The sequence below is a fragment of the Cajanus cajan genome, chromosome 10 (assembly GCF_000230855.2).
Source record: "Cajanus cajan strain Asha chromosome 10, NIPB_CcT2T_4, whole genome shotgun sequence".
NCBI lineage: Eukaryota > Viridiplantae > Streptophyta > Magnoliopsida > Fabales > Fabaceae > Cajanus > Cajanus cajan.
Window position 1 is genome coordinate 41,088,142 of NC_138526.1, and position 24,490 is coordinate 41,112,631.

The window sequence follows — 24,490 nt, forward strand, 5'->3', positions numbered from 1 at the left end:
ATGCTCCCCGTATAATATATAGTTTTAACAGAAAAAATTGTTAGCTCATTATAACTCCATAACATGCATGACAAAGAGTTATGAATTATGATCACACAACACAAGACGTACGATTGAGGCCCAAGTTGACAAGGTAGTTGTTCATAAATCCGTCGGTCCTAGTAAAAGTTGAATGTGAGTTTCAAAAATGGATTTGCTCCCACAGTTGAACGGCTTAGCAAATGTGAAGTTGGTGTTTCATCTCACCAAACTGGCTTGTGCAACACTAAGGACACAGACCATAACATAACAAATGTAAAACTCAAGAAACTTTACCAAATATTAAAAAAAAAAAAGAAAAAAGAAAATTCATGTGATGCTCATGCATCATAGCTTTTGCTTCCAACCCATACCCATACATACATACACAACACAACACAAATACTAGCACTCCATCCCTCTGACACGTGCCGCACGTGCCCGGCCGCAACAGAAATGGAATTTTCGTTCTCTATCTATAATAACACTAGACGGACACACACACGATCGGCGCGGACGGAAGAGGGTGAAGAAAGGAAAAAAGGTGAATTGAGTTAAGCGCAAAACCCGACCCGAATCGCAGGATCCGAACCTGATATTACTCTGTCAGGAAATGGAGTCAATACTGGGTCGGGCTCTGGAGTACACTCTCAAGTACTGGCTCAAGTCCTTCACCCGCGAGCAGTTCAAGCTTCAAGGACGCACCGTTCACCTCTCCAATCTAGGTAACTAGCTTCGAGTCCGAACTCAAATCCGAATTCAAATTCGAATCTCATTTCACCGACTTCGCTTTCAGATATCGACGGCGACGCCTTGCATTCCAGCGTCGGATTGCCGCCGGCGCTCAACGTTGCCACCGCCAAAGTCGGCAAGCTAGAGATAACAGTTGAGTCGCTCGCGGTAACGGATTTCGATCGCTTCTCCTTCGCTGCGTTTCGGATCGTGATTTTTCGTTTGTGCCTTCTTTTTTGCAGCTTCCGTCGGTGAGCAATGTGCAAACGGAGCCTGTCGTCCTGCACATTGATAGACTCGATCTGGTTCTCGAGGAGAATTCTGATTTTGAAGCATCTCTTAGTTCGAACAGGTGAACAATGAAACGACGCTGCTGATGCTAGTTCATGCTTTTGCTTTTGCTTTTGCTTTTTCTGGCGTTGGTTTCATTTTTTGGCATTTGTTTTGTTTTGTTGTTTATGTGTAGTTCAACGCCGTCGGCTGCCTCCGCCAAGGGAAGTGGTTACGGTTTCGCTGATAAGGTTTGAGTTTGGCTCTGTTTTTTTTTTTTCTAAGCATAGTTGATAAAGTGATATTCGTAGTCTACGGAAAGTGCTTTAGTTGATTTTGTAGTCGGTTTTCACAATGTTAGGGGGATTTGAATTTGCACTGTTGTCTCGTGGGGATAATTCTTAGTGACATAAATAAAGATGTAGGCAAGGATAATTTGTTGACTAGAGGGATAGGTTATTAAATCTTAGTCCACTATCGAGTAAAATCGGAGGATAAGGATGCAGTGAGAGGTTGGTTTATAATTTATTGCAACGCTATTTGGCCTAACCGCCTAACACAATCCTTTATATTAGGTTTGGAAGTTCCTAGCAAATGCCGTTCACTTGTCCTTAAATGCATGAATCTTGTTTGAATGTAACACGGTGATACTGATTGTGGGCGATTGTCAGATTGCAGATGGTATGACTATGCAAATTCAAACAGTTAATCTATTACTTGAAACTCGTGGTGGTTCTCGTCGCCAAGGGGGAGCTACATGGTAAGTTTTTGATACCAGTTTTCCGAATACAATATCTTCTTCAGTTTATTTATGCTTTATCAACCCTGTCAAGTGTTATGGAATGGATCTCAATAAATTGAAATTGATACTAGTATCTTGTTCCCATCTGGGATGGATGCAGTACGTAAAACTACGTTTCATGTACTGGAGTTAAAATGTAGTGGGTGGTTCTGTGGGGTAGACTTAAGCACAAACCTGATGGGTGATGAATTTTGCTTTGAGTTTGGCTCAAAGACTATTTATAAGTTTTGCTTCAAGTCTGTTTATAAACATCCCCATTCCCTGCCTCTGGTTGCAGGGCCCCACCTATGGCATCCATCACCATACGAAATCTTTTGCTGTATACCACAAATGAAAACTGGCAGGTAATTACTTCAACACTAAGGCTTACAATAATTTCTGACTCTACTTGCATATAGCACGTCATTAAGGATTTTTTTATACTATCAGGTTGTAAATCTTAAGGAAGCGCGGGAATTCTCCAGTAACACGAAGTACATATATGTCTTCAAAGTAATATATCCATCCCCCTTCACTAGTTTCAATGTATCAGTGTGTAATCTGTATCAATGTGGTTTTATATCCTTCATATTGCTCTTCTATATTATTGGTTTAATTTCAATATAAGATTAGCATTCTTTCATAAAAATTATTTTCTGCTATATTCTCAAAGTTGAGGATACTATGTTGCTTAACATGTGTATTAACATATAATATTCTCACATTTTTTTGTCCTGCCCAGAAACTGGAATGGCAATCTTTGTCTATTGATCTTTTGCCTCACCCCGACATGTTCACAGAGGCTACATTAGGCCACACTCAAGAGGGATCAAATTTTAGGGATGATGATGGTGCAAAGCGAGTATTCTTTGGAGGAGAGCGTTTTATTGAAGGAATATCAGGAGAAGCATATGTAATTAGTGCAGTTCCCCTGACATTTTTTATAAATATTCTCTTTCATTACAGTATTTTGGGGGTCATGAAATATAGCTTGATTTTATTATTTCCAGATCACAATTCAGAGAACCGAGTTGAATAGTCCACTTGGGCTTGAGGTTCAATTGCATATCAATGAAGCTGTTTGCCCTGCATTGAGCGAACCAGGTAAGTAAAATGGCACATTTTGGGTTTATTGTGTATGTATTCAATTGATATAAATGGCATGGATGTGATATGGGGTTGATTCCAATATGAGCAGGATTACGTGCGCTTCTCCGCTTTATGACGGGAGTATTTGTTTGTCTAAACAGGGGGGATGTTGATTCCAAGGTTCAGCAGGTTTCAAATATCCGAAATTTTTCCTCCTTTGAGAACACCTCAGTAGTTTTATTATGCACAAAATAATCATGTTCTGTTTTGGTCCTTTTGGATTTCTCTGAATTTGTATGTAATTGCATTTTGACAGCGATCCACTGAAGCAGCTGGGCGTTCTCTTGTGTCAATTGTCGTAGATCATATATTTCTTTGTATTAAAGATACTGGTTTGTCTCTAGTTTGCGCATAGTATTTTATTTTAATGTTGATCTTTGTTTCATTGAATTATTATTAAATATGCTAGTTTTATGTATATCATTGCTTGCTCAATGATCCAACTACTTGCATTAATTTGCAGAGTTCCAGCTTGAACTTTTGATGCAGTCCCTCTGTTTTTCTCGGGTATGTCTTTTGATGATTCTTTTTTCTGATACCATCTAACACTTTTGCACTCATTTTGTTTTTCTTGGCTACTTGTCCATATTACTCTCAATATTGATGTTGGTTGCCTAGGCCTTATCTGATAGGTAGAATAGAACTGACTATACCTTGAGCCAAAGTTAAAAATCATGTGGTGCTTTATATTTTCCTTTAAGACTTTTTTTGTGGGCTTAAAATGCTTAGTTTATTTGGGCTCATTGGACGTCCATTGAGTAATAAGATGGAAGGCAACCCTCTCTAAGTGTGCATACATGTTACATATTTCTAAAATTGATATGAATAATTGAGAAATAAAAAAATAAAATTGTAAACATTAAATATATGCTGTGTATGTGATTTTTGCTTGACGAGGTTTTTTTTTTTTTTTTTTTTAATTATCAGCTAAGTATTTGTGTTATGGACCAACTATCTGAAAAGCTTAAGCTATTAAATGAAAGCACATGAATGACATTATATCTGACACAGCCCCTTAAGCAAGAGCCGTTTGGGCTTGAAGCCAAGACAATGTCTACATTGTCTTATGCTGAAAATTTATTTTTAACTTGAAGGAGTAAGGGTTGAAGTCTCTAGACTATATATATGGTCATAAAGAATCCAATACCATGTCATGAACCAACCATCCCAAAAGCTTGTTGGATAAAGGCAAATTAATGGTTTCATATCTAGTACATAGAAAAAACCAAAGTTGGAAACATTCTAATCCCCCCTTGGATATTCTTGCTGCGAGTGTCTGAATGCTGCATTTGCTTACACAATATAAAATCGTTCATATGTCTTCACCCCAAAGCTTAACCTTGTTAGATTGTTGGTTCATGACATGGTATTAGAGCCTGTATATGATCAAGTGGTCTAGACTTTGATACTTTCTACTCATTCTTTTAATAAAAGCTTAATTTCAGCACAAGGTACATGGGCCTGTGAAGTTTTTATGCTTCAAGTCCAAAGAGCCCTTGCATGAGGGGTGTGTTTGAAATATAACATAAAACCATTCACGTGTCTTCATCCAATAGCTTAAACTTGTTGGAATTGTTGGTTCACCACAATGCCATTGACAAATATACATATCTAGCCCCCTCTGTCTCAAAATCATATCCTCCATGTTGGTGACCCTCTGCTGTGCAATGTTATCAGACTTTCAGTCGCAGTAATCGTTTGTCTGACTATCCTTGCAGGCCAGCCTTTCTGAAGGAGATAGTGATAATAACTTGACCAGGATTACAATTGGTGGATTGTTTTTGAGGTTTGTTTTTTTTTGTGCCCTGTCTGAATAACAAGTTAACAGCTATTAAAAGAATTCAGCAAGCTTTTCTAGTGTGTATGGGCAGGTGTGGTCGTTTATGTCAATGTGTTCTGTGCTCACAGGATTGGATTGGAAGCTGGGATGGGAATCTACTAATCTGAATATATTGGCAATGGGTAGTGGGCTGTCTAGAGCACCCACTACCTTTATGGTTAGATGATATATATCCTAGGTTGAATTGGGAGAAATTATTGCAATTGTAAAGGAGAAAAGGAAATTATATTCTTAAGGAGTAGCAATATTCCTACTTGATTAATCAATTTGGTGCTCTTGCTAGTTGAAATAATACAATCATTTTTTTTTCTTGAGTTGTCTGTAAAAATTGTTACAACAAAACTAAGTCATAGTTTGTGGAATGCAGGGACACCTTTTGTTCCCCTCCATGTATCTTAGTGCAACCATCAATGCAAGCTGCCACAAGAGATGCTTTCCATGTGCCAGAATTTGGTACTAAGATAACATTTTCTTGAAAAGAAGTAACCACTTAAGCAATCGATATATTGTTTGTTCACTTATTTTTTTTGTATCTTTTCTTTTGGCAGCCAGAAGCTTTTGCCCTCCAATATATCCTTTACAAGAACAGCAGTGGCAATTGATTGAGGGAACCCCTCTAATATGCCTCCATGCTCTTCAGATCATGCCTTCTCCACTTCCACCATCATTTGCTTCTGAAACTGTTGTTGACTGTCAGCCTCTTATGGTATGTGCAGGCTCTTTTTGTAAATGGCCTCGTATAGACTTATAAGTGTATCTATTTTCAACTTATTTTTCCAATTATAAAATTTGACGATCTTTCTATATTTTTAGATTCATCTCCAGGAAGAATCATGCCTGAGGATATCCTCTTTATTAGCCGATGGTATTGTTGTCAATCCTGGCGACATTTTACCAGATTTCTCTGTGAAATCTTTTATTTTCAATCTCAAGGGACTTGATCTTACGGTTCCCTTTGACAAGATCAAATCAGATATTTCCAAAAGTGATATGGACAATACAGTCCAGACCTCCTTTGCTGGGGCAAGGCTTCATATTGAAAGCCTTTTCTTTTTAAATTCACCCTCACTAAAACTAAGAATGCTGAACCTGGAGAAGGATCCTGCTTGCTTCTGCCTTTGGGAAGGTCAACCAATTGATGCTAGCCAGAAGAAGTGGACTGCTAGAGCATCCCAACTTACTTTGTCTCTGGAAGCATGTACTGACAGAACTGGATGTCAAAATTCCCTTGGACAGACAGCAGGATTGTGGAGATGTGTTGATCTGAAAGATGCTTGCATTGAAGTAGCTATGGCAACTGCTGATGGCAGTCCATTGTTACAAGTTCCCCCTCCTGGGGGTATTGTCAGGGTTGGAGTTGCTTGTGAACAGTATCTGTCCAACACTTCTGTTGAACAATTGTTTTTTGTCCTGGATCTATATGGTTATTTTGGGAGAGTTAGTGAAAAAATAGCAAGGGCTGGAAAAAGGAAACAATTGAAGGACATTAGTGACAAATCCTTTAGTGGAAAGCTGATGGACAAAGTTCCTAGTGATGCTGCTGTGAGTTTATCGGTGAAAAACCTCCAACTTCGATTTCTTGAGTCATCTTTGAATGTTGAGGGGACTCCTTTAGTGCAGTTTGTTGGAGATGATCTGTTTACTAATGCCACTCATAGAACCCTTGGTGGGGCTATTATTGTTTCATCTATTTTACGTTGGCAGAGTGTTGAGATAGGTTGTGTAGATGCTGAGGGACACTTGCCGTGTGAAAATGGCTCATTCTTGAGTTCTAAGGAAAATGTTCCCTCACTGTGTGATAATGGATATCCTCAACTAAGAGCTGTTTTCTGGGTGCATAAGAATGAGAAACATCTATCGAAGGGAAATGCTCATTCAGTCCCTTTTCTGGACATAAGCATTGTGCACGTAATACCATTATATGAACAAGACTTGGAGTCTCGTAGTTTGAATGTCTCAGCTTCTATATCTGGCGTTCGTCTTGGTGGAGGAATGAACTATGCTGAAGCCCTCCTGCATAGATTTGGAATACTTGGGCCTGATGGAGGTCCTGGGATGGGTCTTTGTAAAGGGTTAGAAAACTTACAAAAGGGACCATTGTCAAAGGTTTTTAAGGCAACTCCTCTCATTGTTAATGATTCAGAAGATGGTATGAAACAAACTTTGTCATCTAATTTTCTGTAGTTGGTTATTGTGCTTAATACATAATAAATTTGTTCTCTATTCATCTTTTGGCATGTTCATTTGCTTCGCTTAAATATACTTCCTTTACTATTTTTTCACCAGTTGGAAGTAAGGGAGAAGGGAAAGAAACCGGTTTTCCCCAATTGAAGAAGCCTGATGATGTGGATGTAACTGTAGAATTGAGAGACTGGTTATTTGCCCTTGAAGATGCACAAGATACAGCTGAAAGGTGGTGGTTCTCCAGCCATGAAGATGAAGACAGAGAAGACAGGAGTTGGCATGCATCTTTCCATGGTTTACGAGTAAATGCAAAAAGTAGCCCAACAAATGTTCCAGATGGAAAGGCACAATTGCAAAGAATAAAACAATATCCAGTAGAACTGATTACGGTAAGAAAAATGATTTTTTTTCCTTCTGATTTTTAAAGATTTAATGTTTGTGTATAAATTTCTGTTCCAAACTGCTGCAGAAGCATTTTTCTTTCAAGAATATTGTTTTTTGGTTGACACAATAAAAGAAAGAAGGCAAAATTAACACTTGCTGAAAAAAAAAACAGCTCAACATCCTGTCAGGCATCGTATCCAGCAGGAATTTCAAAACATGAACATTACCCTGTTTTTGTTGTTGGGAAGGTGGGGGTAGCTTTGATGGATCATTAGTTCTGTTATAATTTTATGTTGACTAGAAGCTATTTCCATGTTAAAACATAAACAACTCTGAAAACTAACCAAACATCTGTTTGAAGACATATTTATATCCTTGGCTTTGATCAAATATTCTGTAAAATAACTTTTTACTTTTCATGTTGAAAAGTGGATCATATTTCAGTTTATAATTTATTTTCTTTTTGTGAACTATCTTTTCGATTGTTGTCAAAGTCGGAATCAAATATTTATTACTTGGCTTGAATGGACAAACACGAGGCTAGGAGGCTTTCTTGTCATATTTGTTATGATGATAATGAATAAAGACTTTGTTCATAACGATCAAATCATTATTATGTACTTACCCAGGAAACGTTAAATACTGTGCAATGTGGGCTTCCTCTGATTCATATACTTCTGTTTAAATATGATTAAATTCAGCCCCTGTAACAAGGAGGAATTAATTCTAACAATTAAACAGTGCAGCAATTAAACTGAGAAGGACAGCACAACCACTTAATGGAAAACTGGAAAGAGTGCACTTCCTATGAGATCAAACGAGATCATAGGGAATCACTCAATTGGTATTTAATGGAAAGTTCAGTACATACTTCAGCAATGAAAGAAAAAAAGTACACTGAGAGAGAGAAGAATAATTTCCCAATCATTGCCTAAATTCTCTCTCCTACCCCACCCTGGTATTTAACTAATTCTTCTGCCACACATATTCCCTCATACGCACACTTGGCCTTCTCACACGCTTGATCTTAATTTCAGCATCTCCTCCTTCACTGATTGCCACCTGTCCACTTGAGCTAACAGACTGCACATGCTCTTTTACTTTTGATTTCTCATTCCACTCGTGTACCTCTTCTGTTACACTACTCCCCCCTTTTGCAATAACCTTGTCCTCAAGGTTGATATTTGGATAACTCTGCTCCAATTTGTCAAGGTCTTCCCAAGTTGCTGCATCCACACCAAATCCTTCCCACTGGACCAGGACTTGGCGCACCAATTTCCCCGCTTGAATGATGTCCCTCACACTAAGTACTTGAATTGGTTGCACAACAGGTCCCTCCACAGCAGTTGTTAAAGGCAATGGTACATAAACTGTATCAGTAACCCCTCGAAATTGCTTAAGCTGAGATATATGAAATACTGGATGGATCTTAGCATAATCCGGTAGTAGCAACTTGTAAGCCACGGAACCAATGCGCTTCTGAATTGGAAAGGGACCAAAATAGCGTAATCCCAGTTTCTGATTCTTTCTTAAGGCTAAGGAATGTTGACGATAAGGTTGAAGCTTCACCAAAACCATTTCACCCTCCACAAATTCCTTATGCAATCTCTTTTGATCAGCATATTTCTTCATTCGCTGCTGAGCCAACATCAAATTCACCTTCAATTGTGCCAACACTCTGTCTCTCTGCAGTAACATCTCTTGAATGGAAGGTGGGTCTGTCGCAGAATGAGAATACTTGACAAGCGTTGGAGGATCCCTGCCATAAACCACCTTAAAGGGGGACATTTGAGCACTATGATGAAAGGAAGTGTTGTACCAAAATTCTGCCCATGGTAAGAATTTGATCCAGTCCTTAGGTTTCTCATGTGTGAAACAAAGCAAATACATCTCGAGGCACTTGTTCAATGCCTCTGTCTGTCCATCCGATTGAGGATGGTAAGCCGTGCTAAGCTTAAGTGTTGTACCACTTAGTTTCAGTAAATGCTGCCAAAAGGTACTCGTAAATACCTTGTCTCTATCAGACACAATAGAGTTGGGAAAGCCATGTAACTTAACCACAGTATGGAGAAAAACGTCTGCTACTCGTTTGCTGTTAAAGTCAGACTTTAGAGGCGCAAAGTGAGCATACTTTGACAGCCTATCCACGATTACAAATATCACTGTGTAACCCTCAGCAGGTGGTAGTCCAACAATGAAATCCATACTGATATCTTCCCAGATCTGAGTAGGAATTGGCAAGGGTTGTAAAAGACCAGCAGGCAAAACTGTTGCTGTCTTTGCTTGCTGGCAAACACAACACTGCTGCACGAAATTTTTGATATCCTTGTTCATTCCTGGCCAAAAGAATTGGGTTGCTACTCTTGCAAATGTACGCGCAATACCCGAATGACCTCCCAAGGGTGAAGAATGAAACTCCTGTAGAATCTGGTTTTGAATGGCTGGGACATTAGGAACCACGATTCTGCCTTTCCAAAACAGTAACCCATCCAAAAATGAGTAAGGAGCAGACAAAGCCTTTCCCTGCGAGTGAGCAGTAAGTATAGGTTGTAGGGCAGTATCTGATCCCAAAGCTGCCTTGATCTGGTGGACCAAGTCAGAAGCTGTGACCGCACTAGCCATAAAAAATGATCGTGACAGCGCATCTGCAGCCAAATTCTCAGTCCCTGGTTTGTACTCAATGGAAAAGTCATAACCAAGGAATTTATGCAACCAAGCTTGTTGTTCAGGCGTTTGCAAGGTTTGGTCCAAGAGAGACTTAAGACTTTTCTGATCAGTTCTTATAATAAATCTGTGACCAAGCAAATAATGCCGAAACTTAGCAATAGCTTCAGTGATAGCATAAAATTCACGAGTGTAAGCAGATTGCTTAGTCATTCGGTTCGAGAGCTTTTTGGAAAAGAAAGCAATAGGATGCTTATTTTGACTGAGGACTGCACCAATTCCAGACCCTGAAGCATCTGTTTCTAACACAAACGGTTGAGAAAAATCAGGAAGAGATAGGACAGGAGCGGTTGTAATGGCCTGCTTAAGTGCGATAAAGGCAGCATCAGCCTCGTTGGACCACTTGAAGTTGTCCTTTTTCAATAGATCCGTCAAAGGGTTAGCAATGGAAGCATAACCTTGGATAAACCTTCTATAATAACCCGTAAGGCCTAAAAAACCACGGAGTTGTTTGATTGTTTTAGGGACTGGCCAATCAATGACAGCTTGCACCTTACTAGTCTCCATAGAGACCCCATCGCCAGATACCACATGACCAAGATACTCCACCTGCTCTAAGCCAAATGAGCATTTAGACATCTTCGCATACAGTTCATGCTTCGCCAGAATATCCAAAACCTGTTGAAGATGTTGTAAATGCAAGAACCAAGAAGAGCTATAAACCAGTATATCGTCAAAGAACACCAAGACTGATTTGCGCAAAAGCCCTTGAAATATGTCATTCATTAAATTCTGGAACGTTGCATGAGCATTTGTCAATCCAAAAGGCATTACTAACCACTCATAATGCCCTTGATGAGTGCGAAAAGCTGTTTTGTATCTATCCTCCTCTTGAACCAAAATCTGGTGATACCCAGCTCTAAAATCTAACTTGGAGAAATACTTAGCGCCAAACAACTCATCCAGCAATTCCTCTACAGTAGGAATTGGAAAACTGTCTTTAACAGTGATAGCATTAAGTGCCCTATAGTCAGTGCAAAAACGCCATGAACCATCCTTCTTCTTGACCAAAATGATCGGAGAAGAAAACGGACTCGAACTAGGTGCAATAATCCCATCCTCAAGCATTTCTTTGATCATAAGTTCAATCTGCTGTTTCTGACTATGGGGGTATTTATACGGCCTGACTTTCACTGGACCACTTCCTTGTAACAATGGAATTCTGTGGTTCTGCGATCTAGGAAGTGGTAAACCAGTAGGCTTAGCAAAAATTTGGCGATAGTAGTGCAACAAAAGAGCAATTTCAGGATCAACATTATCAGGAATATCCTTCCATTGATCAGTTTCAACAAAAGAGGACAGGAGCTGCAGCGTATAAACTTCAGCAATACCTTGAGTATGATTAAGTCGCTTGAGGTGGTGGAATTGAGACATGGCAGCAGGCCTGGACTTTTCACCTTGCAGAGTCACTAATTTCTTGTCCTTGTAGAACTTAATAGTAAGAGAACCGTAATCGGCGATGTGCGGACCCAATGTGGCTAACCACGCAGCACCTAAAACCAAATCTGCTCCTGAGACCGAGAGCAAATAAACTGGCAGTTGAAGGACTTGACCCTGTACCTGAACTTGCAAATTCAATATCTTGCCCTCAGTGGACAAGGAACTTCCATTGCCTACCATAACCTGTAACCCAGCAGCAGGTTCAATAGGTAATTTCAAATAATGAGCAAGCTTAGGTTGCAAGAAATTGTCGCTACTACCGCTATCAAGTAAGATGTGAACTTCCTTTCCCGCAATAGAACCTGTAAACCGCATTGTACCCACAGTTGCAACTCCTTTCAGGGCATTGAAAGACAAGTGGTGCTCTAATTCGTCTTCTAATGCAGTACTGTCCACATTGATTGTTTCCTCCAATTCCTCCTCATCCTCAACTTGTAAAAGGAGATATTGTTTGTTGGGACACCTATGGTTAGCAGAAAACCTCTCATCACAAGTAAAACATAAACCTCGTTCTCGTCTCGACTGCATTTCAGCAGGGGACATTTTCTGCACCGCAGTATTTCTATTTGGAAAAGCAGCTGGTTTGATATTAGGGGTATTCAAGAGGGGCTGCTGGGCAGGATTTGTATAGGACTGGTTCCCTGCCGAATGTGAAGTATTGCGAGTAACAAAAGACTGTCGAGATCTGAAACTGTATTTTTCTTCGAATAACCGAGCAAGTGAAATAGCTTTTAATAAAGAATTAGGTGCTTGAGCAATAATCTCTCTCTTAATATCAGGTTTCAATCCACTTATAAAACAATCTAACAAGGCCTCAGCACTAACGCCATAAATACGATTAGCCAAATTAGTAAATTCAATATAGTAGTCATTGACTGAACCTGTTTGTACCAATTTAAAGAGAGTAGAGCGCGGTGAATCAAATGGCGACGGTCCAAACTCCAATTCCAAGGATCGCGTCAATGTGTTCCACGAAATAATGGGACTGGTTCGTTGCATCATTTGGTACCACGGCACAACGTTCTTCTCGAAATGGACAGCAGCTATCACAATGCGTTGCTCATCAGGGGTGTTATAGTATTCGAAGAACTGTTCGGCCCGGAAGATCCATTGTAGGACATCAGAGCCATCGAACCTCGGAAAATCGAGCTTCACGTTCCTCACTTGTAATGGGTTCTGGAATCCTTTTGAGTTCAACCCTCCACTTTGAACACTGACTCTGAATTCATCAAAATCATGTCGCAGCTCATTGATCTCACGAGCATGTTCACGATCCTTTTTTTCCAAATGCTCCAGGATCTGAGCCAGTTCCGGTAATGGAGAAGAAGACATTGTGGGGGTAATGAAAGCACCAAATGTAACAAGGAGGAATTAATTCTAACAATTAAACAGTGCAGCAATTAAACTGAGAAGGACAGCACAACCACTTAATGGAAAACTGGAAAGAGTGCACTTCCTATGAGATCAAACGAGATCATAGGGAATCACTCAATTGGTATTTAATGGAAAGTTCAGTACATACTTCAGCAATGAAAGAAAAAAAGTACACTGAGAGAGAGAAGAATAATTTCCCAATCATTGCCTAAATTCTCTCTCCTACCCCACCCTGGTATTTAACTAATTCTTCTGCCACACATATTCCCTCATACGCACACTTGGCCTTCTCACACGCTTGATCTTAATTTCAGCATCTCCTCCTTCACTGATTGCCACCTGTCCACTTGAGCTAACAGACTGCACATGCTCTTTTACTTTTGATTTCTCATTCCACTCGTGTACCTCTTCTGTTACAGCCCCCTTGTTAGTTGGTTTATTTTTTACTCTCTCATTTATGTTTCTTTTCTTGTAAGACGTCCTACTTCTATCTACTATACATACTGAGCCAAAACTTGCAGGTTGGAGTTCAAGGACTGCAAATCTTGAAGCCTCATATGCAAAAAGACATTCCTTCATCAGTGCTAATTGAAAATGGGGGTAAAGAATTCAACGACACAGCTGGGGGTATTGGTCTTGAAGTTCGCTTGATCTTAGGTGGTGAGAATGTCGATGATGAAATGGCAAATTGGGAAGTGGAAAACCTAAAATTCTCTGTTAAACAACCGGTAATGAGAATTTCATATTTATGATCAAAAACCTATATGAAGGTAGTGTGTGATGATGATTTCTTCGTGCAGATCGAGGCAGTAGTAACCAAGGAAGAGGTTCAGCACCTCACGTTTCTGTGCAAATCTGAAATTGACTCAGTTGGTCGGATAACTGCTGGAATTATACGATTGCTGAAGTTAGAAGGTTCTGTTGGCCAGTCTGTAATAGATCAACTCAGCCACCTAGGTATGTTGCCAAATTTTCTTATGCATTCAATTATTTTTCAGTAGCCATAAAATCTCATTATTTTATTTTCATTAGCAATAAAATCTTATTCTTTTATTAAACAATTTCGTGGAGCTTCATACCTTATCTTCAAATCACCTGGTCTATCTTCATCCACAATAATTAACATATTCCTGGGCCACAGTCTGCCTAACAAAGAACTAATGTTAATGGAGCTATACAAAACAGAGCCTTAGTTATTCCTTTTTTCATAATCTTCTAATAATGGTATGATGATGTGCAGGAAGTGAAGGCATTGACAAGATTTTCTCTCCTGAAAAGGTTAGTAGAGATGGTAGTGTTGGTAGCAGAGGACTTTCTCCATTGCCAAATCTCATCAATGAGGAATCACACAGAACTTCGGAACAAACATTAACTTTGCTTGAGGAAGCACTTGTGGATTCACAGGCTACACTTAATGATTTAGTCAGTGATATTGGTACTTCACAGACTTCCTCTCAACACGTTAACATCGTCCAACTGAGTCAAAAGATTGATACTATGCAGGACTTGTTGATGCAATTACGGAATCAACTTTAAGGTCCTCTTCCATTTTTGCTGTATATTTATAGTCAAAAGATTTTCGTTCACATAGGTTACAATATTTTGTGTATATAGGATACAGATCGTTGTTGAGTGTTGTACAAGCTAGGCAGCCACCATGGCTCCACATTGGTGTAACAAAATTTTGTTTCCTTCAGCAAAAAATGCAATCGAGTTCTGATGTTAAGAGCTTTGATTAATTTGTAGATAGTCCTAAGTTTAAATTTTAAGGTTTATTAATTTCATTGTACAAAATAAGTCGGGTAGAGGGATTCAGATTTTGTAAACAATATTGAACCTGAATTATGCGGATTCTCAGTTCTCTAAATTGTTTAAATTGCTGACTTGACCCATTTTTGGACGAACCAGTTAATTTAGCCCTTTCATCCTCACTTGCGACACAAGCATATAATGGCTTTTCTCTTATCTTTTTTTTTTACATAACCTATAACTACAAGTCCTCAGTTTAACCTTTTTCATCATAAGTTACATAACCAAAATCCAAAAACATGCAATAAACCAGGTTCCTGATGTGTGTACATGACTGATTATAAAGTGATAAACCAAAAATGCCCTCTTGTTTGAGACGCACATCAGATTGATATTGCACGGAGACAAGTTAGAGTTAGGAGCTTGTAATTAAATCCCAGCGCCATATTGTCCCATCCTCACAGCAACTCAAAATAGTGCTAAAACATAACAAAACAAAAGGACCACAGTTTAAAAACGAAAACAATATTGCATCAATATTAAAAGCAGCAAAATCAATATAAAGATGAATTAGAATTACTTTCCGTCAAAGGATGTAGCAGTCTGCCTGATTGGAGATTTTGATTGAGGATTTATCAACCTGAACATCGTAACTCAGCATAGGAATTTCATAAAATAAAGATTAAAAAAAAAAAAAAGCATTGAAATAATCATGTGAAAAACAAACCTTGCATTAAGTACAGGAGGAGTTGCCTGCAATTCCCAAACAAAAATCTTCCCTTCCCTGTTACCTGCCAGACCCAGAAAATTAAAATAAAAAAAAAATGAATATAATATTAAACTGTAGTCTTGAAATTATTACAAACTTGCCAGCAAAGTAACTAGTCCAAATTGTAAGGAGAGCATTCGAAACTTTAACGCAAACTAAGAAGTAATTTCTGCAAGCAGAGATCATAATGGTTTCAGGTTGTTTATATAGCAGATAAATACCAGCCCCCCACAACAGACAAGTACTATTGACAATTATCATGTCAAAAATGAATGCAATGTCATATGCAACTATGCACTTGTTGGCACACGAGCACAATGAAGCAAGACTGCATTGGCTTTTAAGTTTTAGCCACAACAGAGGTATGAGTTTCAACAATTGTTTTGGATAGAACTGGACTACATTTTAAAGACATACCAACTCTATCTGTACCTGATAATTAACCTTAGTGCACTGTAGACGATAACCTACAAATGCCTCTCTGTTTAATTCAACTTTAATTCAGAATTAAGAAATTGTCACTAAAGTATGCTAATAGAAACATGCAAACTGGCTGTTGTACTACATCAATCACACTAAAGTCTGAAGTAACATAAAAAAATTGTGAATGGAGACATAGCACTAGGATGAAGCAAATCGCATAAAGCAGAAGTGCTTGATAGTATCATCACCTCACAATTATCAGCACCATCTGTTTTGAAAAGGTATTGCAAAATGAAAAGAGAGGGGCTAGAAAAAAATAAAACAAAATCCAAAACTAGAGTTGTTTTGAAAAGCCAAGCTCGAATAAATTGTCCACTGGAACATGGGTCCCATTCAACGTACTCTCGTGTGGCCTCATGTAGATAAAATCTTTTAATTAAGATTAATCTTACGGTTGAAAATCTTTGTTCACGGTGTTTTCATCCATATTTCTAGATATTTTTAATTGTATTATCTGAGAACCGATAGCAATGCATATACACACACCAAATAATAAATAATAGAAGACCCTTATCTTCACTTTACTGCATGGCTTCCACAGTGTTCTCACACCCTCCTCCTCTTAATCTCCACACATATCCACAGTTTTCCATTCAGAAGAAGCAGTTTTTGTTTTCCCTGAGATGCACATCCTCCACTCCGGAGGCAGATTTTCCCACCCCAGATCCTTCCTTCAGCACAGTGAACAGTCCAGAGTCTTTCCCCATTGAGAAGAGAAGGAGATCAGAGATAGTGAGAGAGAGAAGAGGGAGCAAAGAGCTTGCACAGCCAGAGCCACCAAACTTTGAGATAGGGTGGAAGAGGACCAAAGAGATCAACTTAGAGAGGCCAATAGGGCATGTCATAGCTGATTTTCTTGAGAAGCTGGAGACCCTCATGGGGAAGGAGTATGGTTCCACAGAGCTTCTGGCAAAGGTGGGAGAGATTGTGGCTGAGAGGGCAAGAGAGGAGGCTGAGGTTCTCAGAGATGAAGGCAAAGTGGAGGAGAGAATGGTGACTGAACTCTTTAGAGTGTTGAAGCTCATGGAGATGGATTTGGCCATGGTGAAGGCTGCTGTCAAGGAAGAGACTTTGGGAGAGAGGCTTGAACAGGCCAAGGCTAGGTGCAGGCAAGCCATACTTGTTGCTTATTCCTTTTGAATTCAACTGTTTCATGGGAATTTTGTCACTTTGGTGATACAATGTAAACAACTTGAAAGTAGTACTGATGAATGTTTTGTTCAGTGAGAAATGATACCAATACACCTTTTGTCACTATTTTAAACACTTTCTTTTGACACTCATGGAAATATATTGGAAAATACAAAATTTGGTATGTTTTACATTCAATTTAATCATTCTTTCACATGATTTTGTGATTTTTAACAAATTTTAACCAATAAAAATGTGTTAGAGAGTGTTGGTTAGCACTAATTTGCTCAATTGTATCCCTCATCTGACATTTTATAATCATTACCTTCTTTTACTGAGAGATGACATCAAATTCTGATTAATAAGAAAAAAAGTAAAAATGTTTACAGGCAAGTGGTGAATTGATATTGTTGAGCACTTTTGAGAAGTTCAACGTTAGAGATCTCACTTGACCGTGATAGAGAGCAATGCTCATCATATTCATGATATTAGTTTAAACTATGAACTTATGAATAAGATTAGCAGGTTTTCATCCCTTCCTCACACTTGGACATGGGTTTCACTTTGGTTTTGATTTTGTGAGACTGTGCTTATTCCTTTTGAATTCAACTGTTTCATAGGAATTTTCTGGTATTGATGATCCAATGTAAACAACTTGAAAGTAGTACTGCCGAATGTTTAGTTCAATTGTGCTCCCATTGACATTTTGTTATAACCACATTCTTTTATCTCAGAGATTACATCAAATTCTGATTAATAAAAAAGAAGAAAGAAAAATATTTACAGATGTCAAAAATGAAAAGGAAAATTTTCTGAATGTGCTTGAGCAATATTTGTTAGGATACAAACAAGTCTCACATCGATAAAATAAGACAAGAAATAACAACTTATATAGCACAAACATACTTCAATGATAGAGAGGCCTTTTGGGTGATGACCAAAAGCAAAACTGTGAGGGCTTAAGCCCAAAGCGGATAATATCTCATCATTGTAAAATATGTTTGTGTAATAACCTTATAAAAATAATTCTCATAAAATATTCTCTCAAACAAATACCTTAAAATAACCCCAACAGATTGGATGAGGTAACAAGTCTCATAACCCCTCATAACTCATAACCTGTGAAGGCTAAGGTCCAAAGTGGATAATATCTCATCATTGTGAAGTATGTTTGTATAATAACCTTATAAAAATAACTCTCATAAAATATTCCATCAAAAAAATACCATAAAAGAGAACATAAATGCATTATTCACAATTGGATTGAACTTCATACCCATATGTTACAAGTTCCCCCTCCTGGGGTAATTGTCAGGGTTGGAGTTGCTTGCGAACAGTATCTGTCCAACACTTCTGTTGAACAATTGTTTTTTGTCCTGGATCTATATGGTTATTTTGGGAGACTTAGTGAAAAAATACCAATGGCTGGAAAAAGGAAACAATTGGACAAAGTTCCTCGTGATGCTGCTGTGAGTTAATCGGTGAAAAACCTCCAACTTCTATTTCTTGAGTCATCTGTGGGAACTCCTTTAGTGCAGTTTGATCTGTTTACTAATGCCACTCACAGAACCCTTGGTTGGGCTATTATTGTTTCATCTATTTTACATTGGCAATGTTGAGCTAGGTTATGTAGATGCTGAGAGACACTTGCCGTGTGAAAATGGCTCATTCTTGAGTTCTAAGAAAAATGTTCCCTCACTGTGTGATAATGGATATCCTCAACTAATAGCTGCTTTCTGAGTGCATAAGAATGAGAAACATCTATTGAAGGGAAATGCTCATTCAGTCCCTTTTCTGGACATAAGCATTGTGCATGTAATACCATTATATGAACAAGACTTGGAGTCTCATAGTTTGAATGAACTATGCTGAAGCCCTCCTGCATAGATTTGGAATACTTGGGCCTCATGGAGAATGTCGATGATGAAATGGCAAATTGGGAAGTGGAAAGCCTAAAATTCTCTGTTAAACAACAGGTAATGAGAATTTCATATTTATGACCAAAAAGCCTTTATGAAGGTAGTGTATGATGATGATTTCTTCCTGCAGATTGAGGCAGTAGTAACCAAGGAAGAGGTTCAGCACCTCACTTTTCTGTGCAAATCTGAAATTGACTCGGTTGGTCGGATAACTGCTGGAATTATACGATTGCTCAAGTTCGAAAGTTCTGTTGACCAGTCTGTAATAGATCAACTCAGCCAACTAGGTATGTTGCCAAATTTTCTAATGCATTCAATTATTTTTCATTACACAAAACCTCATTCTTTTATTTTCTTTTATAGTCCTTAGTTTAAATTTTAAAGTTTATTAATTTCTTTGTACCAAAAAAAACCGGGAAGAGGGAACCAGATTTTGTAAACACTTTCCTACGATGTAATTAAATTCTGAAAGAGAAGTCATAACTAAGGTGACTTTTGTTTAGAATAAAGGGTAGAAAAAATTTAGCAGCGTTGACCGCGCGTAACCAATGTTAAAGAATATACTAAAACTGATCCGATAAAAATTTTGACTATGATCACAGTTTAACCGAACCAAAGATACAGCTCTAATATTTTGAATTTAAAAATTGTCTTGCATGGTAACAATAGTTTGAATTTCGATTAAGGTCCTCGTGATGTTCGGCAGTTTAATATGTGCAAGAGGGAAAAATCTAGATTTTCAAAATATTTTCCTACAATGATGGGGCAAAATATTATACTAAACTGATATATAATTTTAATTATAAATTAAAGAATTGCCATGCTTAATTCAAAAAGTATCTTTGGTTAAATAATATAATAATTAGAAAAAGAAGAAAAACAATACTGAACCTGAATTATGCGGATTCTCAGTTCTCTAAATTGTTTAAATTGCTGATTTGATCCAGTTTTTGGACGAAGCAGCTCTTTAGCCCTTTCATCCTCACATGCAACACAAGCATGGAATGGCTTTTCTCTTATTATTTTTTTTTACATAACCGATAACTACAGGTTCTCAGTTTACCCTTTTTCATCATAAGTTACATAACCAAAATCCAAAAACATGCAATAAACCAGGTTCCTGATGTAGTGTACATGACTGATTATAAAGTGATAAACCAAAAATGCCCTCTTGTTTGACACGACATCAGATTGGTATTGCACGGAGGTAAGTTAGATTTAGGAGCTTGTAACTAAATCCCAGCGCCATATTGTCCCATCCTCACAGCAACTCAGAATAGTGCTACAACATAACAAAACAAAAGGACCACAGTTTAAAAACAAAAACAATATTGCATCAATATTAAAAGCAGCAAAATCAATATAAAGATGAATTAGAATTACTTTCCATCAAAGGATGTAGCAGTCTGCCTGATTGGAGATTTTGATTGAGGATGTATCAACCTGCACAATGTGACTCAGCATAGGAATTTCATAAAATAAAGATACAAAAAAAGCATTGAAATAATCATGTGAAAAACAAACCTTGCATTAAGTACAGGAGGAGTTGCCTGCAATTCCCAAACAAAAATCTTCCCTTCCCTGTTACCTGCCAGACCCAAAAATTTTAAAAAAAAAGTGAATATAATATTAAACTGAAGTCTTGAAATTACAAACTTGCCAGCAAAGTAACTAGTCCAAATTGTCAGAAATCTGTAATGAACACAAATTGTGTAATACATAGTCCTGTCACTGTAGGGATGAAGCTGCACATACTAGAGAAAATAATAAATGCAAAAAAATTGCAATTAGATATTCTTACCTACTGCAGCTACGTTGTAATGGAAATCACAAGAAAATTTGATGAACCAGATATCACACTCGGGAATAGGGTATTTCTGCAGGACGTCAACTACACCCTAAACATATCCACACATAAAAGCTGATTAAAATTAACACATTAAAAATAAATAATAATAATAATAATAATAATAACAACAACAACAATAACAACAACTAACCTCCCCTGGTGTTTGTTCCTTCAGTTTAGGTTCCCACAAGATAATTTCATTGTCAACACTCTGGAATCGTAACATAATTCATTTACTTAAGGAATTGGTATGTAACTTTATGAATCAGACAATTAAAATTTAAAATAAAAATACTATACTTATGATTCATAGTCAAGTTTTCAAAATTGAGGACTTGCCTAAAAACCTTTAAAACTTTTATCTCCCAATTATTTAACTATTTTTTTACGTAGAAGCTTCATTAAATATGATTTCCCACTTGAACTGAGTTACAAGGAAAAGCTACTTTTGCTTGTCTACCAAAGAAAGTCTGAGCACCATAGTAATAGCATAAAAATTTTCAATAATTAATTTACTATTTAAATGAAATAGTATTAGAAGCTATTGATTTTAAAACAGATCCACCAAGCTGATAACATTGGAGCGTAGCTTTTCCAAACTCAAAACCAGTATGATTTAAATTGGAAAACCATTTTCCGAAAGAAGGAGCTCCTTTTTAGAAATACAGTTATCTTTGTTTTAAAAAAAATCCTTTTTCTAATTCAATTCTATTGTTTGTATTTGCCATAGCTAGGGAACATTTTTTTCCCTCAGAACAAACCTAACGTTAAATTTCCACCTAGTAGACTGGTTCTGAGAAACCACTCACCTTTGAGAGGATAAAATCACCCAGCCACCTATTACAGTCAACATAATTAATATGAACTGAAGCATTGTATACCTGAAATTAAGTATTGCTAGAATTAGAAATTAGAAAAGATCAATGATATGTACCAAAATAAAGTAATAAACTGTTACTTACAGGAAATTGGACATATTTTGTGGGGAACTTGGAAGGAAGATCTGTCCATGTGAATGATTTTTCTACATATGACCAGAACTCTGCAGTAACATCATAAGGGTCATGGTGGATAAAAATGAAAAAGAACAAGAATGCAATTGATATGCTAAAAAAGATTCACAAGCATAAATAGTGTATATTTTGGTTCATGCACATTTTAATTGACCGACACAAGAAATTACAGAAGTAATTGTTACTTGCAGCTTCCATGTTAATCATGAAACAAATGTCAAACATACCAAAAACAACTTATATTAAGAAGAGTAGATTATATGTAAGATAGGATAGATGGATAAACAGAGATGAAGGAAGACCAAACTGTTAATATCCTTTCCGAAAAAAATTGACACAATGCTGTCATTTGATCCACGTAGCCAACCCCATCTAGTGGTTAGTAGGAAAAGGCTTTTTTTCTTGATCTTTTCATTTACATTATAATTGATGAAATAACTATGTTTCAGACTGGCACATTATTACCAAACCTAGTACCGACAGTTACATTAATGTTCCTGCTATTATCTTTGTAAGTTGGTTTTTCAGTCATTTTCTTTTGTTGGGGGATGTGATATCATTCTAACTGGAATATTGGATAGCGTTAGAAAAAATACATCAACAGTAAAATAAATCATATTCAGATAGCAGCATTGCAGCAAACATGATTCTAAATATCTTACCCTTCATAGACCATATTTTCACAGTATTATCCATGCCACAGCTAGCAATGCGATATATATCCGATGGATGGAAATCCTATAGTAAGCAACAGAAAGTTACTTGGGCTAATCTCCAAAATCCAAATATTTGATATTATCACTAAGAATAATTAATTAAGCAAGAAAACATAAAGATGCATTAGATGAACAATACACTTACAACACTTAAGACTTCATTACGATGTCCTCCAGCTCCAGCAAATATCAAAATGCATATTCCAGTATGAGCATTCCATAACCGAATAGATTCATCCTGGTCAACCTTAGGTGTCATTGAATGAAAAACCAGGGATTTTTTTAAATAGTGAAAATATGGAGAAGTCATTTACTTTGCTTGCAGATATCACAAGTGATGGCTTCAATGATTGAGTCCTAATTTCATTTATGGAGTCCCCATGGCCAACAAAACTCTGCAAAGAAAAGAGCATCATGTCACATTGCAGCATGAATTAGCCCACAACCAACACATTTTCATTATTATTCAATAAAAATAATTATTAAAGACATTTAACTTGCAGTAATTCCCACAAAACTCTAGACTAAGGGCACTTGTGGGAAAATGTTAGGATCCAATTACAAGGTATGTGACTCGAGTCCAACATTGGAAATGTGAGATGCTAGTGTGGGGTTTATAAGGTCTTGAGCTCTCCAACTACAACAACGAGCTTTTGTGATATGGTTCACCATCAAACTTATTGAAATAAGTAAAAAGAGCTTCACTTAATCAAAACCCGGCCTGCATGCTATGTCATAAAATAAACCCAACTAAACTCTTATAAATGCCTCCAAATACAGAAGCATATAATCATCAAACTCATGCTTCAAGTAGACTATCACTAGTTCAATACTGTAACCAAAATACCTTGTATATCTTCTCACTGCCAGCATCAATGACTCGGATCACCCCATTGATTCCTCCAGCCAGAACAAATGGTGACCCATCAACATTGCATGCCCAACACACTGTGTAGAAAGACTCATCCTTCTGGTCTACATAAAAACATCTAACAATTGAAGCACTTTTCTATGCACACACCCATAGAAATTAAACCCTAATAACAAAAATAGTTAGAGAGAAGAGAGTGAAGTGTTACTGTTGACCCACATCTTCGTCCACATAAGATTGCAAAACAGCAATAACTCCTCCGTCAAGACATTGATAAACAGTGATCTAAGGAATTAAGAAGACAAAAAAAAATCATTAAAGGTTGAAACTTTGGGAATGAAAAGAAAAAGGGGTTGTGGAGAAAGAGAGAGAGTGTACCCTGTTGCCACCAACAGTGGCGAAAACGTTGAGGTAGCGGGAGTCAATGAAGTTGAAAACGACGGCGTATAGAGGGCGCCTTCCCTCTTGGAGGCGATTGGTGACTCTGTATTCCCTCTTCTTCACAGGATTCAACGATCCCACTACTGGGTCACACCCCAAACCAAATGATTTTCCTTCAGCCACCATCTTAGGGTTTCAGATAAAACTTCATTACGCTCTCTCTCCTAGGGTTTCACACAAAGAAGGATGAGAGAGAAAGTCTATAATTTTCTAATTTCCTAATTTTTTTTTAAATAAATAGGTTATTTTTTGAGTTTACCCGACTCGACTTGACTCAATCCGACAAGTGTTATAAAATTCGGACCTTAATTTTTTTATTAAAATTAAAATAATAAGTCATTTTATGACTACAAATATAACTGAATCACATTCAGTCAATATTATAAATTTTCAATTGAAACTGTATCTGTTGACTAAAATCTAAATCATTCATTACATTTTTATAGTCATTGTGTAACGATTAATCAATGGCTAAAATTTTACAAGATTTTGATGACACATAAGATTAATACATAATGATGTATTTTTCATTTAGACCTTATTCAACAAGAGTATTATCATGACATTAAGCCTCACATAGATTGTAAAAGCACAAAAATGACTAAAGTTATATAAACATATGCACATGTATGATTTGAGCATGAAGAAATAAA

The 24,490-nt window shown here is 37.4% G+C and overlaps 4 protein-coding genes across 7 annotated transcripts; 2 read left to right on the plus strand and 2 right to left on the minus strand.

Annotated features, from left to right (window-relative positions):
* The first annotated feature begins 495 nt into the window (after positions 1 to 495).
* Positions 496 to 14,622, plus strand: LOC109815090 (amino-terminal region of chorein). Of its 3 annotated transcripts, none has more exons than XM_083065870.1 (20): positions 496 to 743; positions 815 to 903; positions 993 to 1,102; positions 1,217 to 1,271; positions 1,692 to 1,780; positions 2,100 to 2,166; positions 2,252 to 2,314; positions 2,544 to 2,714; positions 2,812 to 2,905; positions 3,000 to 3,070; positions 3,207 to 3,282; positions 3,414 to 3,457; positions 4,669 to 4,736; positions 5,158 to 5,243; positions 5,339 to 5,496; positions 5,604 to 6,939; positions 7,077 to 7,363; positions 13,418 to 13,624; positions 13,697 to 13,853; positions 14,137 to 14,622. In XM_083065870.1, exons 1-20 carry the CDS (start codon positions 632 to 634, stop codon positions 14,430 to 14,432), a joined length of 3,636 nt encoding a protein of 1,211 aa, XP_082921996.1. In that variant the 5' UTR covers positions 496 to 631; the 3' UTR covers positions 14,433 to 14,622. The 3 variants fall into 3 exon arrangements, with proteins under 3 accessions (XP_082921996.1, XP_082921995.1, XP_082921997.1); XM_083065869.1 differs by having other exon boundaries at positions 497 to 743; positions 3,000 to 3,079; XM_083065871.1 differs by lacking the exons at positions 496 to 743; positions 815 to 903; positions 993 to 1,102; positions 1,217 to 1,271; positions 2,100 to 2,166 and having other exon boundaries at positions 1,715 to 1,780; positions 3,000 to 3,079.
* LOC114916968 (polycomb group protein FIE1-like) lies at positions 13,269 to 16,226 on the minus strand. 2 transcript variants are annotated; one of them, XM_083065874.1, is made up of 5 exons: positions 16,086 to 16,226; positions 15,516 to 15,583; positions 15,373 to 15,436; positions 15,226 to 15,285; positions 13,269 to 15,124 (listed from the first exon to the last, which is right to left on the minus strand). In XM_083065874.1, exons 1-5 carry the CDS (start codon positions 16,103 to 16,105, stop codon positions 15,061 to 15,063), a joined length of 276 nt encoding a protein of 91 aa, XP_082922000.1. In that variant the 5' UTR covers positions 16,106 to 16,226; the 3' UTR covers positions 13,269 to 15,060. The 2 variants fall into 2 exon arrangements, with proteins under 2 accessions (XP_082922000.1, XP_082921999.1); XM_083065873.1 differs by lacking the exon at positions 16,086 to 16,226 and having other exon boundaries at positions 15,516 to 16,066.
* A 145-nt stretch (positions 16,227 to 16,371) lies between these two features.
* On the plus strand, positions 16,372 to 17,226 carry LOC109815098 (protein CHLORORESPIRATORY REDUCTION 41, chloroplastic). Its single transcript, XM_020379692.3, has one exon. It carries the CDS (start codon positions 16,426 to 16,428, stop codon positions 17,035 to 17,037), a length of 612 nt encoding a protein of 203 aa, XP_020235281.2. The 5' UTR covers positions 16,372 to 16,425; the 3' UTR covers positions 17,038 to 17,226.
* A 2,583-nt stretch (positions 17,227 to 19,809) lies between these two features.
* On the minus strand, positions 19,810 to 24,057 carry FIE (Transducin/WD40 repeat-like superfamily protein). Its single transcript, XM_020379712.3, has 13 exons — positions 23,775 to 24,057; positions 23,616 to 23,681; positions 23,373 to 23,495; positions 22,840 to 22,920; positions 22,671 to 22,763; positions 22,472 to 22,547; positions 21,759 to 21,838; positions 21,606 to 21,677; positions 20,948 to 21,007; positions 20,749 to 20,845; positions 20,472 to 20,535; positions 20,331 to 20,390; positions 19,810 to 20,229 (listed from the first exon to the last, which is right to left on the minus strand). The coding sequence occupies exons 1-13, from the start codon at positions 23,961 to 23,963 to the stop codon at positions 20,166 to 20,168; spliced, it is 1,125 nt and encodes a 374-aa protein (XP_020235301.1). The 5' UTR covers positions 23,964 to 24,057; the 3' UTR covers positions 19,810 to 20,165.
* Between the last annotated feature and the right edge of the window lie 433 nt (positions 24,058 to 24,490).